Genomic DNA, 15,882 nt, shown 5'->3' on the forward strand with positions numbered 1-15,882 from the left:
CAATTGTATTGCAGAGTAGAGAGTAAACATTTGCATTGTATTTTGATGGTGAAGAAACAAAACCGGTTGTCCGCATTTTGATTTATAACTTGTATACATACAGAATATCACGCCTTTTTTCTTGGTAAGCAGAGACCAAAGAATGTTCATGACTCGTTTAAGAAGCTGATTTTCTGTATAAGGTCATTGGCTAGGAAAACATGTAATTAAGTATTTCTGTAAGATCACAAAAAAATAACTAGTGATCCACACAGAAGTAACTGCTAGAATGACTTTTCAAAAACAATTAAGATCAGGTGACGAGCAGTTCCTGGGTTTTTATAAAGACCCTATAGTTTATAGATTACATTCCAACAATAGGGAAGATATTTTGTATAGTTTGACCGCACTTATATGGCTGAATCGACTGCGAAGCGTTACGTGTAAGGGTTACTTTACCGGTTAAAGCTTTGATATTACGTTGAAGGTATATTAAATTATACTAAACTACCGCTTATCAGTGGGTCAGTCTAATTAATTATGTAAGCGGATACAAACAGAGACACATCGATAACACGCTAGGAGTGAAAATATGTTTTTAATCGTGATTTTTATAAAATACTCAGTACTACGTTTGTGAAAAACGGATAGATTAAACTCTTAACAATATTATACCTGAGACGCTATAGTAGATCTGTGCAAAGAGGAGGAAAACTATCTATTAACACAAAAGCTTTTAGTTTTCTCTAAGTTCCTTATAAATATGTAGGATGAATGCACGTCTAATATAGGGGAAATCTTAGACTTATTTGGGTTTACTTCTATTTGTCATTTTGGTTCTCTCGTCAAGGATCCCTTCGTCCTAACCCACACGCTTCGCTGACGATAAGTCACATAGATTGGTCAAACATTCAATCAAAGAGGAAAGAAAAAAAATTACTACTTGTCTGTCTGTTTGTCATCTTCTGAAAATCCTGATGGACTATTTTAGAATAATATGATTATATAAGGGTTTCTATTTTCAAAATGGGGAAAGGGTTGTTTGATTGGAAAACAAAATCTACCAATAATAACATTATCAATGTCGAAATGATGACAAAATAATATACAACCTTTTAGTGAAGCTTTATTAATAAGCAAAAAAGAAAATTCCTATATATTTTTATTGGTACTAACATAACTTTATTACTGTCAACCTACACTATACGAGACAAAAGCGAGTTTCTATTTCAACATTATAACTATTTTAAAAACTAATAACTTGACTGTTTTTTTATTATTACCTGCTGCCGACACACATTTAAGAAGAAAATATTATAGTCTATGAATACTAATAAACGCTTTGTAAGCATGATTTAGTCTATGTTTTGTCACTTTTGATCTATAAGTGAGTGAAAAAGACAAAAGGCTATACAACTATTCCGAGCTTCCGTAACGTTCATTAGTAAGGTTTAAAATGTTTTATACAGGGTTATAAAACAGTCAAGTTACAAACTAAATATATTAGGATGTTTATAGACTAGAAGACAAAGATATGAAGAGAGAAATTTGTATGGTATATGTCATATCATACATTATTACATACACCACGAGAACGTGGTAACTGTTCAATAATATTTACAATACAGTCGACACATTGAACATACAGTAATGTATTACAATCGGAACAAAATGTAGTCACTTATATAAAAAAATTCTAGAACATTCTACCAATTGTCTTATGCCCGGTTCCTGAGTACACTTAGCGGTAGTTTATCTATTCAATAGCGTTTAAATTCGTAAAAAAACGGTATTGAATTGATAAACTACCGCTAAATGTACTCAGAAACCGGAGGTTAGTAATTGATAACAAAAGTTTTTGTATTTACAATCACGCTTTTAGTTTTTCTGCTGACAAACAAAATTATTACACGAACAGCTTATAAATTTTTCACAGTTATTTTAAGATGTTGCTAACACATCAAAAAGTAAAATTAATCATACATTCAACTGTATCTAGTTTTATTTCTAACACTGATATTGTTTTATTTAATTATGCAACTATTTCATTAATTTATTGCTTGCTATTTTAAAGGTATGTCTAAATATAAACGCGACAACAACATAGCATGCATTCTATTTAAATCAACCAGTCGTAAATGCACAGCATTCTTTCAAAATCTTGATTTTTATTCGGGAATTGCGGTATCGCGTTCATGTCTATACACACCTTAACACTATAGTAATATTTACTCGTGAATATATCCTATTGAGTATATTGTATATAAAAATATCGATTCTAATTCATAGACATTTAGAAACGGACGACTAACTTGATTACCTACCGACATGTGCCTATAAACCTGAGATTATTATTTTAAAAAAAATCTTCGATACCAAAATTTTGTACATAATGTAATACTCAAACTGTATGTACAACTCGCTTTCAGTACAATTTTACACTAAATATAAAGTATATAACAATTTCTATACAGTTCATAACGCCTTCTCCAATGGACCATACATGTTTTACTAGTAAATAATAGTTCATTTCATCGAATGAAATGGCTCGGACATATTTTTAACAATCTTTTAAACAAACTAGCATTCAAAATTCACCAATATCCATTAGTTAATCAGACCCTCCAAAATTAATGCCATTATCACCAATATAACTATGGTTTACCGACTAAACCAACAAGTGCTATAAAACCGTACTCAGACTACCGAAATTAGATTTCTATCGCCCACCTTTCGTTCTTGCTTCTAACTTCTACCAATAACGAATCTTCATCCGTCCCACATAGCTTCTATAACGCTCACTTTTAAACCGAATTGAAATCTTTCACATAAGACCTTTATATAGCCGGTACCTATTTAATCTTATATTTACTAGTAAAACATGTACCAATCAAAATCGCATTCCTTCACAAAATACTTTGTCGAATGTTCTCTAAATATGACAGTCTAGAACATTCCTCGCTTGTCATGAGACAATTAACAAATATAAACATACACACACGTCTCAAGAAACACTTCTTATAACATAATTTTTGCACCTCTACAGAAAGTCTTAAGTCTTCATACAATTACTTCTACTTATGCCGTTTTTCCACTGAGCAACTCTTAGAAGGAAGGTGTCCTTTCATTGACAAAACAGCGTAAGTGATGTTATAATCAATACGACTTACGACTTTCTTGTATTAGTGCAGTTTAGGGATTCAGTCACACGCTAAAACATCATCGAGATAGCTGCTTTGCTACTATAGTAGTACATCAGTAATGATTTGTGCTATACAATAACGTATTTAGTACATTTCTCTTCAAACATACTCAGTTTGAAAACTCTAGTAATGAAATATATTGGTAATTTCACCAACCGTTTTGGCTTATGGGAGGAAAAGACTGTGGAAATCTGACACCGATATTTACAATGATACTGGATAATGTTATATGTATAGCACAATCATTGACTGATAAATTTTCACCACAAAAAGTGATAACCATGCCTGAGATCGGATTTCATTTTACCATACACTGATTGCAGAAAATGAAGCATGTACAACGCTCATGAGATACCAAAAACAAAATAATATCCCTACATCCCATATTATTAGGATTTCCATAGGATTTGTGTTCAGTAAAAACTCAAGTGTAGCAACACAGAATATTTTTACATTTAATAAAAGAAAACATGAAAACTGTAGTCTATAGTAGTCTATATCCTGATGGTTAATGCATCAGAATTCTTATAAAACACCTGTACTATCAAATCAAACACTGCAAAATGTAACCCAACCTCCAAACACTGAAATATTGTCTTGGAAAGAGTATCACACTTGGAACACGTCACCAAAACCTTGGTCTCGGGCCCATCCATCTGTTGGGGGGTCTAGGGCCATTTCTGGGCCACTGTTGTTGAGGCACAAAGCCCTGAGGCCTGAAATTAGTCCGCGGGGCCCAATTCCTTGGGAACCTTGGGTTGATAAACCTGGGCGACTGCTGCCATTCGTGGTCTCCGTATTCTTCGAAAGGTGGTGAAGGATTTCGAGGTTCCTGTATGTGTTTCTCGTGCCCTCTGTTTCGTAAATCTTCTTCGTACCGGTCGTCTTCGGGGCCGTCAAAGGATTTTCTATAGTGGGGCTGTCTCATTGGCATATTGAAGTTTTTGAGAGCGGGAGGCATTGCGTCGAATGGATTCACCATAGGAGGTATTATAGGAGCCGATTGCGATTCTTTTTTGTCGCTGTTTATTTGAATAAGGTTTGTGTGGTTGTGGTCGTTGTGATTGGTCTTCCCGTTGTCGCCTCCGACCAAAACTTTGTTGTTGTTGAAACTGTGCCGCCGGTCAGGTTGATTATGGTTTGATTGCTGATTTGGGTACATGCCTTCTGAAAATATTTAGCGGTTACATTAGCTGTTAATTATAGTACTAAGATCGTGTGCTACAAAATGGCTAAGATGACAGAAGTTAAAAAACTTATGTTTATAAAATAAAACAAAACATGATGAAGTGTTGCCTTAAACTTTCAAAATGTGTTACAAATATGAAGAAAATAAGTAGAAACAAGGCCATTTAATATGTTACTTTCTCTCGCATCGTCCACAAATATGAATTGGTACTCCCAAAAACACATATAGTTTTGAGAAATAGTGTTTTGTTGTATAAAATGATAATGTATTTAGTAAATGAAATAGCAATGTGTTTGTGACAAGTCTTACGTTGTTCCTCATCTTCAGATAAGTCCATGTCGACGCTCTCAACTATATCCGTCACGGGGGGAACCATTACTGGCACTCTGTAGTCCTGGAAAAATAATTAATTTTTTTGTTTTTTTCTTCACTTTTATACATTACATTTATGTCGAAAACTCGATATGAATAGCAAACTGTATACATATTATGTATAAATAGGACAGATTAAGATTTCAAAAACCCACATTTAGTACAGAAATACGAGATAGTGACGTCACAGTTTTGTATTTTTGTTAGGATGGGGGACTGTTTCAGCCTGTAATCATTTCAATTAGTAAAAATAAAATTTACGAAAAAGTTACACTGCATGCAGCATGATGCAGCGCTCATTCACACACAAACTCCGTTTTCCGCGCAATAGATTAATGAAGGAAGTGAAGTTACAGTATACAAAGACTTACCTGGTCTAAATTAATCATTTGCGAGTTCATTGGATTAGGCACAGGTCTTGGCGGAGGTTGATGCGTTAACGGTATAAGGTTTCTATGGTCAACATCTGAAAATAAAAGTCATACTAAGTATCGTATATTATTTCAAATTAAACTTACATCTATACAATAAAAGCTTGCGATCACAGCCCGAGTATGGCATGTGGCCGAAATGTCAAGCAAAATAAGATAAATAATTCATAATTGTGTGGTGTCAGCCCCATTTAATATTGAAAACACGTTTGGATGTCTCATTCCTTAAAAACAATAAACGAATACTAACTACGACATTTATACATTGAAATGATGGTTTTGTTTATCAAAAGGTGGGTAAAAAACTCACCTTCAAAACTTCTATTGTTTGCGGTAAGGATCGAAACAAAAGTAATAGAAATCCTATTTTATAATGATTTAAGAATACCGATTTACAATAATTATGACTATCTATTGTGAAATTTACTAAGTTAAAACTACAACCGTTTGCAATAATCAATCTTTAGCAACAGATAGACCTATTAGCTTTAAATACTAGTCAAAGCGTGTACATATTTTTAACATATTTCCAACTTATTTTAAAAATAATAACAACAATTATCTGAATTCTTTACACAACATAAAATTCTATCTAGAAAGGCTTATCCCCCTAAAAATCGGTTTATGTCCTATAACCGTAGTAGGTTATCGTTTACTAACGATACGTAATTGAAAACGGCTGTATGCCTACGCTACTAACGATAACGGTATGGTTTGTTTCGCTAAAATTTACAATATGCTATGACTTTTCAATATATGATCTAAAAGCTGGGAATAAGTGCTTATTTTTAAAATAAAATAAGCATATTTTGTGATAAGCTTAAATCTTACTAATATCCGCTTCGGGGTTGTCTGTGAAAAACGGAAATCTGTTTTAGGGGCTAACCTTTTTATTGCAATGCTATTCGCCAGCTTTATTGCTCCTCAAATACACTTTTTGTCCGTCATTTTATAAACAAGTTAAGTTAGTAATAAGAGACGTACAAGCAGTAGCTTATAACTTAGAACTTTGAGGTTTCATTTAGATAAAAATAAAGGCCAACACGCTTTATCAAGAATCGGACGGCGATAGTTTATTTTAACCGGGAGTAGTTACATTTCACACTACCCGTCCGAACATGATATTATTCGCCATGAAAGACCTCGAAACTGGACTTATAATAATATAATAATAAATAAATCTTTTTATTTTCAAGCTACAATGGCTCATAGATATATATTTTGCAATATACAATATGCAGCAATTATAAGCAATTTAAACACTAATCACTTGACAATAAGATTCAAATTACTTCAGACCGATGTTTTCTAACAGATATAGTAGACTTCTGTTCTAAGTAAGTTTGTTATTTATAAAAGAACATAAGTTCTTACCTTGATGTACTTGAGGGAGTCTATTAGGTGTTGAGGTGAGGAGTGGCGGTGGTGGCGGCGGTAGTGATGGTAGAAGCCTGTGGTCCACATCTTCTAGATCTGTGAACAAGAAATAGTATCGATGTTTAGTTATTGATTGTACACATTTTTGACTAATGAAGTAATTGAACTGTGCCAAAGAGGACTCAAGCCATTTTCTTAATCCATTTCAATGGGTTATCCTTCTCAGTAAAGTAGATCTCACTAAAGTTTGTTACACTTTCTATTCCAATAACAAATCCCTTGCAGCAACCAATCCCTACAACCCCCTTAGGTGAGCAGCAATGACAGTTTCTTTTTAAAAGGCAAATCTCGCACTAAGAATTGCTCTTGTGTCGCGGGGTCTTTTACAAACATACAAATAACGGGCACAAAGCACAACCAGACCCAAAACAATTATTTTTGGATCACACAACAAATATAATTGTTCCGTGTGGGAATCGAACCCACGACCGACCACGGAGGCGACCTAAACCACTGCGCCACGGAGGCAGTCAGCAGAGCTATTAGCACGTTAACTGTGTTGTGTTATACAATTTAGTATAAAAATACTTACGACCTAAAAGTGGTAACGCGGGCGGGGGTGGGGGCGGCGGCAGGATTCCCCTGTGATCCACATCAGCGGGAGGCATTTCCTGAAATCATACATAACAACTAATTAATACATAGCTACAATATTTTATTATGCCCTCTTTAAGCTAAATGAAAAAGATACTTCAAAGGGAAAATTGTTGTTTTAAATATTAGCGTATTATCATAAGTAATTAAACAGGTCATAAAACAAAAAAAAGGTAATCAGTCAAACACCATCAGTAAAAAAAAACTATAATAAAGGACTCAAGGCCTAACCTCTCTCTCTTTTGAAAGGAGACCCTTGTCCAACAATGTGACATTATGGGTGATAAAAAATCTAATCAAAGTCGAAATGACGTTGAAATTTAATGCTATTGCTATATGCTAGATATAAAAGTCGTCTCTCCTCCATCCAAGTGGTCAATAAGTATCGAATATATCTTTTACCTGTGGATACCGTCTTACCGGTGCGGGGACCGGCGCGGGCGCGGGCGGCGGGGACTCCGGCGTGTCCACGTAGATGGGACCTCCGCCCACGCTCGGGATGTGCTACAACCAATTACGCATTGTTTTATAGCTGTTTACCGATATTATATTAATGACAATGGGGACAAAGCCTAAATTTGTTAGTTATAAGACGTTTCGAAGTAACTTGTGTAATAGAAATAACTATCACTCGTTCTTACGGTGAAGAAAACATCGTGATAAAACCCTGTTCGTTTGAAAATTCTTCAGCCCGCACATGACCAGCGTGGTAGACTCAAGGTCTAACCCCATTATTATTACAGGAGGAAACCGTTATCCAGAAGTGGGATATAAAAGAAAACAACCAACTTAATCGTATTCGTAACCGTATCTGCTTGTATAACTAGAAGAATGTGTTTTAAATGGTCTTAAACTCTTAACTTAGAGTACTCACTTGGTTGACAGTGGTAACAGGAGGTGCATTCCAGTTATTACTCCAAGGTGTTGCTGTTTCTGGATGATATGCAGGCTCAGGGTCATCTGGATAAAATAAGAACAATATAATAGAAATATTGAATAATTGTGATAATTGATACATTATTATTAAACTGATGATAATGATTGATATATTATTATTATTATGCGTTCTATATACCCTGTGCTTTATAGGAAGATGGTAATAAAACCGTGGTGGCTGTTGTCCAATCATAAATGAAACACTCGAATTTGTAGCATCAAAGAAATGGGCAACATATTGATTTAAGAAGTAATGGTAAAAAAAGTTACGTCACGGTACCATATCTAATGCAAATAAACATTCCCAAGATTAGTTTGCCGATTTGGCCGATCGTATAAGTATCAACCAAATGTCTTTACAGCATGTTTTTTGAAAACAAAACCATATGGACCCTACTCAACGTGGGATAAGATTAAGACCAAGGAGACTGTATTAAATCCAAATTATAGTTATACATGGTGTGTTTATAAACTATCTATTAGGTAAACTCACCATTGATTTCCATGGTGCCATAGAAAGAGGTAGGCGGTGGAGGATTGCCCGTACTCTCCGGCGTTAACAGATCCAAACCAGGCAACGTGTCTTGTGACTTCTGAGATAATGATGTGTTCGTCACTGTGGAACATTTCATATAATGTCACTAGCTGACACAGCAAAGGTTGTTTTGCCATATAAATAAAAAAAAATAGTGTCACTAAGGGGTATGAAAAATAGATGTAGGCCGACTGTTCTCAGACCTACACAATATGGTCACAAAAATTTCATAAGAATCGGCCAAGCCTTTTCGGAGGAGTATGGCAACGAAAACTGTGACGCGAGAATTTTATATATTAGACTAGCTGACCCGCGCAACTTCGCTTGCGTCACATAAGAAAGAATGGGTCAGAGTTTTCTACGTTTTTAGAACACTTTTTACTGTTACTCTGCTCCTATTGGTCGTAGCGTGATGATACAAATTATGCTTTTTTTTTCACGAAAAATATTCTCAAAATTATTTATATCTCTTAATATATTAACGAAGTTGCGCTAAGGCATATCCGTCATTAAAACAGTTGCCATGACAACGGAATTTTGTTAATTCAGTGTCATTATAATATTGATTATTCGGGACTTCGTTCGCCACCTGAATTTTCCCGGGAAATGCGTCTTTTTCCCGGGATAAAAAGTAGCCTATGTCCTTTCTCGGGTATCAAATTATCTCCATACCAAATTTCATGCAAATTGGTTCAGTAGTTTAGGCGTGATTGAGTAGCAGACAGACAGACAGACAGACAGACAGACAGACAGACAGACAGACAGAGTTACTTTCGCATTTATAATATTAGTATGGATAATAATTCAAGCAACCACAATCAATTTTATTATTGTATCAACCACATTGTAAATCTTTTGACGATTGAAAAGAATGGCCGTGAGTTTCTTGCTTACTCTTCTCATAATCATCTACCCTCTTTCCGAGCTAGCGGTAGATTCAGTAATTGTAACGACTATCGTAAGTGTCAATATTTGAGCTGAATGAATAAATGATTTGATTTTGAAACGAGTTCATTTCAGGTGAAGCTTGCTACACTCAACTTCGGTTCGGCATTAAACTGCCTAGCTGGGCGCCAGAACCGAATACGTAGATGAACCCGATCGGCACAAGACGAACAAGTGAGTCGAGTCAGTTTTCTTTTTCGATAAATATTGCAGAATGTGCCGTACCAAATATGTGTGTAGTAAGCCTGACACTTATCTGATGGTCATACTTAATTATAAAAGGGGAAAAGAGTTCGAGACTTACATATGTTCAAAAAGAAATTTATAAAAAAATACTTCACAATTAAACACACAAAGAATAATATCAAATGTAATAAAGATACATACAAACTATTTAGTCAAATTAACACTATCATGCACAAATCAAAATAAACAAAATCTCAGCTTTGAAATAAATAAACATCCAATAATTGTTGCCAATATAAAAAAAAACTATCCGAAGAAAAAATAAAACGCTGAAATCCACTCCATTGCACACAATAAAACACCACAATGCTGATAATAATTATGGCCTTCGCCTTCTCTAAGAACTGCATTTCAATAATGTTTATATACACACTGGTTTACTAAGCCTTTTTCCGTGTACTAATTTTATTCTCTTTGATTAGAACGAGCGTGCGTGCTCAACTACGTGCTCATACGTATACTGTATCCATTCTTATCCCGTAGAAACATTTGAAATATTCTTAATAACTACAACTTGCCCGCTACTGCGGCCAATGAGTCAGCAGTACAATGCGACTGCCGCGCAGAGAACTGGGGTTTGAATCCCGGATTGGGTCAAACAGTCGTTTCTGAGTTATTCTGTTAATACAAAATCCTACGCCGTTGGAGGAGGTCGGCATTCATTGTAGGACATATGTACCTACTGCATTAATGTGCGAAAGAGTAGTCTAATCAAAAACCAAACACAATAACCAAAAAAGACAATACGATAACGGCGCCGTCAATTGTAAAAGATTTTTTTTTAAATAGCGAAAACAAAAATGTAACGCGATAAAAACAAATCTCCAAAAAAAAATCTAGCAAGCTATTGAAAAACTCACTCGTAAACCACAAACAAACCTGGACTATTATCTGACACCGTCGTATTGTCATTGGTGATTAGAGTTTTTAATACATCATTGATACTGAACTCCGGTTTTTCGTTCGGCCTATTATTTATCACTTCGATTTTGTTCGCTGAAAATTGGCAAATCACAACAAAGCATAGTAAATACTAGATTAATCTTTTTTTTTTAATATGGCTATCATTTATGTTAGGTTAGGTAATGCATTCATTTGGCATATAAATAGATAAATATCCTAGCATGCTTTAAAGTTACAGTAATAATATTAATAAATAGTTACCAAATTTAAAAAAGAAACGTATCTGGTATCAGTGGCAACAGCAAGTGTTGCCACTGATACGTTTGATATCGACAAAAGCAAGTGTTTTTTTTTTATCGTATCCAATGTAGTTCCTTAATTATTCTAAAAAATCAAAAAGCTGAATAGTCGACACTTTTATCCGAATAATACTGACTAGTTGGCGATTACAACTGCTTATTTCATTTAATTCCTAGGAGAATAGAAATAAATCAGTACCTATTCCATCCAGTACTCCAATATTCTGTCTCATTCGTTCTCAGTAAATATAGAGCAGGCTCGAAAGATTCATTTTTTTTAGTTCATGTTTAAGAAATAATGTATACTTACTATTATTAACAACTTCATTCGATTCATTGAACAATGCCAATGGATTTTCGGAAGACAGGAACGAGGATAATCCCAGGTTGTATAGAGATCCATCGGCAGCCAGTGATGTGTTGAATGTCTGGTCGATGTTGTACGCAACTGTTGAATAGAATAATTTCATTAATTTCGGATTATACAAAAGCATTTTTATATGGCTTTAGAAGGGCAAGAAATCTAATATTTCCTTTGACCATACTATCACAAAATAAAAATATATAAAAATATGAAAATATAATTTATTTGAACATTTTACAAGCACACGTGCACGTATACGACACACGTACGCTTCGGACGAGCACCACCTAATCGATTTGTACTATTTTATTAACATAATACTTTTAATGCTGAACATGGACACGAAAGAGGTTAAGACAGTGTTGAAGACTGATATACTTTGCAATTTATAAAAAATAGTTACTACGGTACGTGCTACAAGCGCTATCAGTTTTGGCACAAGATTTATATAGCTAGGCGGTTGTCGATAGTTGATATTGACACAAAATCGCGTGTCAGATCAAGGCAGGCACAATAACCTTTAACATAAATTACTAACCCTTGGTTTCTGAGTACATTTAGCGGTAGTTTATCTATTCAACAGGGTTTTTTTATATGAGTTTAACACTATTGAATAGATTAACTACCGTTTAATGTACCTCAGAAACCAGGGCTAAGGTTAGAAAAGAAGAAAGCACTTACTATCATCCTCATCACTAATAGTATGTGTAGTCGGCAGGTCGATGTCTTCATCAGGTCCTGGCGACGGCACATCTTCATCTCGCTGCGGGGGTGACGGCGCGGCACTTGGTAACGTGGGGATCAGCTCATCAAGCTTTCGTTTTAATGCTCGCACTCGGGCGCCGAAGTTTTTATATGCCTGAAAAGTCGAAATATTCGTGAACATCTGCCATATTTTTTGTTGCAGGAACTGTAGTTTCAGAGTATATTTAAGCCAGGCGTCTGTATAAAAGTTGCACATCAAGCAGAATGGCTCAAAATTTTAATAGTAGCAACCAAATATTAAGTGTAAATGCAACTCCAAAGGTCTACTATATAGTTTGTTGGCAGACAAATATTGTCTGAAATACACACCTTGCATGTTTAATGGTGTAAAAGAAATAAAATTTATTGCGCACAATAACTATATTTTCAAAGTACGCAAGGCAGATTTTCAGCATGGTCTTCTCACTTAACTTTGAGTAAAGTTGACTTTACGTTATATTCTTAAGTTAAATATTTAATACTTACATAAGCGACAACTTTGACTTCACCCCTCTGCGTAGAATAATACTGTGTGGCGGACGTGAGCAGCGCTAACAAAGCCTCCCTAGCGACGATCTCTCGCTGTAACGCCTGAGTATACTTCTCTACACAACCAATGCCTTCATTCAACTCTTTCTCTACATCATCTTTGTTGCTCCGATCTGAAAATGTTTGTATCAAATACTTTAATATGATGCCTGTATTACGTCTATTAATATTCGACTTTAGTCTAGAGACACATCTGCGCAACGACTGGCGCCGAACGTTAAATGTAACACACTCACTGTGTTATTTAAGTGACCTACGACATAAACGCAACTTAAGTCGCGTTCAACTTAGCGTCAAGCTATCTGTTGCCAAATGTTCGGCGCCTAAGGTTCGGCAGGTGTGTTGCTACACTTACGTATCCAAACGTCTTTTGTGTATAGTTAAACACAATAATGCATATAATACAACAATTATAATTGACTGAGATTTTTTACTTCATAATAATAAATGTCAACACTAGAGTATTTTAGTAACACTGTGAAATTGGATCCGACTAACGATTTAGCAAATAATAGGGCCTTGAATACTGTAAATCAAACAAAATTACACAAACTAAATAGAAACAAATAAAATTGCCTAATCATTTGACTCTGTAATAAGAATGAGAGAACCACACTTATTTGTGCATTGTGTTGGACTCTAGGCCCCCACAGTAGTCTAGTTAAATAAAAACTGTCTGCTATAGCAGATTATCAAGTATCAAAACTGATATTCTGCTATAGTTAACTATATGTTACCTTTAAGACTGGCCCGCAATGCATCTGCATCAGACAGTTCCAAATGACTGTCTTGTATAGCCCTGAGCCTCAAATCTGTGTCCGCTTCTAACACAGTGCATTGTTTAATCTTGTTAACTAACTGTTGTGGCTGAAAACAAAAAAGATTATCATTCATATGTATACAGTGTACATGCACTGAGTTTAATACCAAAACAAAATAATATGTGACTTAAGAACTACCTGACCACATGGGTCAGGTAGTTCTATTTTGAAGAACTTCCTATTCAACATTTTAACCACTAAGAGATTAAATAAAAAAGAACAAATAGTAGCAATCTCCAAAATAAATTTTCTCTTAATTCAGTGGTTTAACAGATAGATTTTTATATTATCATATTATTGTGGGGCAGTCAGGGCATTGATTTCTGTATTGGGTGGATGGGATGCTCGTCGCAATACCAGACTTGTCAATTGTACTATACAAGCCCTAATGTCCATCTGTCAATCACAATAAAGCTTATTGCATACCCATTGAATACATAGCCCGAGGAGACATTGATATGAAACTCAATGTACAATAGCTCCAGTTTCAGCACTTATGGACAAGCATTGGTTAGTACCTATATCATGTCGAATTTGTCTGTTGTTTGCTGTCACTTTTGTCTAGTGAATAGGCTATCCAATACAATTTAACCATGAAAAAATCTCTCAAAATTGTTTAAGTGCAATGAATTTGTTATCGTCATTGATTGTTTCATCTGTACACAACTTTTTATTGTTTGGTGACCGATGACATAATAATAAGATAAATATATTGTTACATGAGCCAAACTAATCCACATACTTCTTTTTTTTTCAGATGATTTATGTAAACATGCTGATTTAGAGAGATGCAATTCCCTCTGAATTTATTTTTTCCAATTATCAATATCATTATGATTAAACAGGAAATTTTTTTGCAAAATTGTATGCTACCAACCTTTAGCTAAACTTTATTACTTACTTGAAAATCCAAAGGATCATCATCCCCATTCTTTTTATTGGCTCCGGCACTCAACAAGCCAGTCAGATCTGATAGAAACTCATCATCGTAAACCTGCCTCTGTTCCCAAATCTTGAAGATCCTCACAATTTTTGGCCTCACCTTATCATCTCTGCAAAAACAATAAAAACCATACTATGAAATTGATTGAACGCTTCAGTAATCTTTGATTATCAATAGAATTTTATTCTGTATTTGTTAATGAATAAGGTTCAAATTGGTCTGATAGTCTTTTGGTTTTTATAAAAATGTTTGTAACATGTCATTTGGACAACCTGAAACACATTACCTTGATGTAATATTTGACAAAAATACAGTGTAAGCTCATAAATTATTTTGTGTACATAGTACAAATATAGTTTGAAATTAAAATTTACAAAAAAACTAAAAATGAGTAACAATGAAGTACAGTCAATAATTGAATTTCTCTAAACTAAACAGGCACAATAAACACTTCCTAGTTGGTGCTTCTTTTCTTGCGTTATAGGTTAGTGTTATGTAAATAAAAAAGTATAAAAGTAATATGAAAGTCCAAGCTCTATTAATAGTAAGTTTTGTAATAGCTATAAGTTCACCATCAGATAATTAACTATTGGTGCAGCTTAATATTTATCTTTTGTGAAGATTGTTATGGTTAATATGTCAAATGTACTGAACAGTCCACAAAAACAATGGTTTTTATTTACATAATATCAACAACAAACCTGACTAAAGGGGTTGCCTTTTGCAAATTGAGTCCCCAACTCTCTACAAAGTCATAATTCTTCCTTTTACTGTATTGAATAACATCATTGGCCAGGTAGAACAGAGTAAGGCGCTGTTCAACCTTAACCCTCTTCAGCACATTCAACCAACTTTGCACGATTTTCTTATGATGTGCCTTTTGCTTCAGGCACCATGACGACAAACCCTGGATACTCTCCTGAGTATCCTTTAGTTGCATTAGCCGTTTTTCAAACGCTAAAGTATTGAACTCATCCGTCTCACCCATTGTTATCAAACTAAAAATTGATCACTGACACATTATAATTTCATTGTGTTCACTGAACAATACACTGAAAAGTTAAGTTCAAGGAACAAAACTGTAATATTTATAAGGTTATAGGCTCAATATCAACACAACACTCCAATGTGAACAACTTTGAGCGGTGAAAAACCGCGTTGCATACACGAATTTGTATAGCATTTATAATGCACTTTCACACATGAATAATGCTAGTAACGCGATCCGGGTCATAAAAGCAGCATACCGAATGAAAAATTAGAGCTCGTAATATCATAATCTAATCAAAATCATAGAAAATGGAAACTATTACAGAAAGACAACAACCGCCATTTTCTATTGCATGTTTTTTTTTCTTTGGCACTAATTAATCTAAAGTATTACACAAACAG

General features: G+C 34.6%; 1 protein-coding gene across 6 annotated transcripts; it reads right to left on the reverse strand.

The window, feature by feature from the left end:
* Nucleotides 1–1,520: 1,520 nt before the first annotated feature.
* On the reverse strand, nucleotides 1,521–15,837 carry LOC142983092 (uncharacterized). Of its 6 annotated transcripts, none has more exons than XM_076129922.1 (15): nucleotides 15,192–15,837; nucleotides 14,449–14,599; nucleotides 13,464–13,593; nucleotides 12,664–12,839; nucleotides 12,115–12,292; nucleotides 11,380–11,517; nucleotides 10,747–10,863; nucleotides 8,635–8,757; nucleotides 8,080–8,165; nucleotides 7,626–7,709; nucleotides 7,147–7,222; nucleotides 6,549–6,647; nucleotides 5,115–5,209; nucleotides 4,681–4,765; nucleotides 1,521–4,349 (listed from the first exon to the last, which is right to left on the reverse strand). In XM_076129922.1, exons 1-15 carry the CDS (start codon nucleotides 15,476–15,478, stop codon nucleotides 3,808–3,810), a joined length of 2,367 nt encoding a protein of 788 aa, XP_075986037.1. In that variant the 5' UTR covers nucleotides 15,479–15,837; the 3' UTR covers nucleotides 1,521–3,807. The 6 variants fall into 6 exon arrangements, with proteins under 6 accessions (XP_075986037.1, XP_075986036.1, XP_075986035.1 ...); XM_076129921.1 differs by having other exon boundaries at nucleotides 7,144–7,222; XM_076129920.1 differs by having other exon boundaries at nucleotides 7,608–7,709.
* Between the last annotated feature and the right edge of the window lie 45 nt (nucleotides 15,838–15,882).

The sequence above is a fragment of the Anticarsia gemmatalis genome, chromosome 23 (genome assembly GCF_050436995.1).
Source record: "Anticarsia gemmatalis isolate Benzon Research Colony breed Stoneville strain chromosome 23, ilAntGemm2 primary, whole genome shotgun sequence".
Lineage (NCBI taxonomy): Eukaryota > Metazoa > Arthropoda > Insecta > Lepidoptera > Erebidae > Anticarsia > Anticarsia gemmatalis.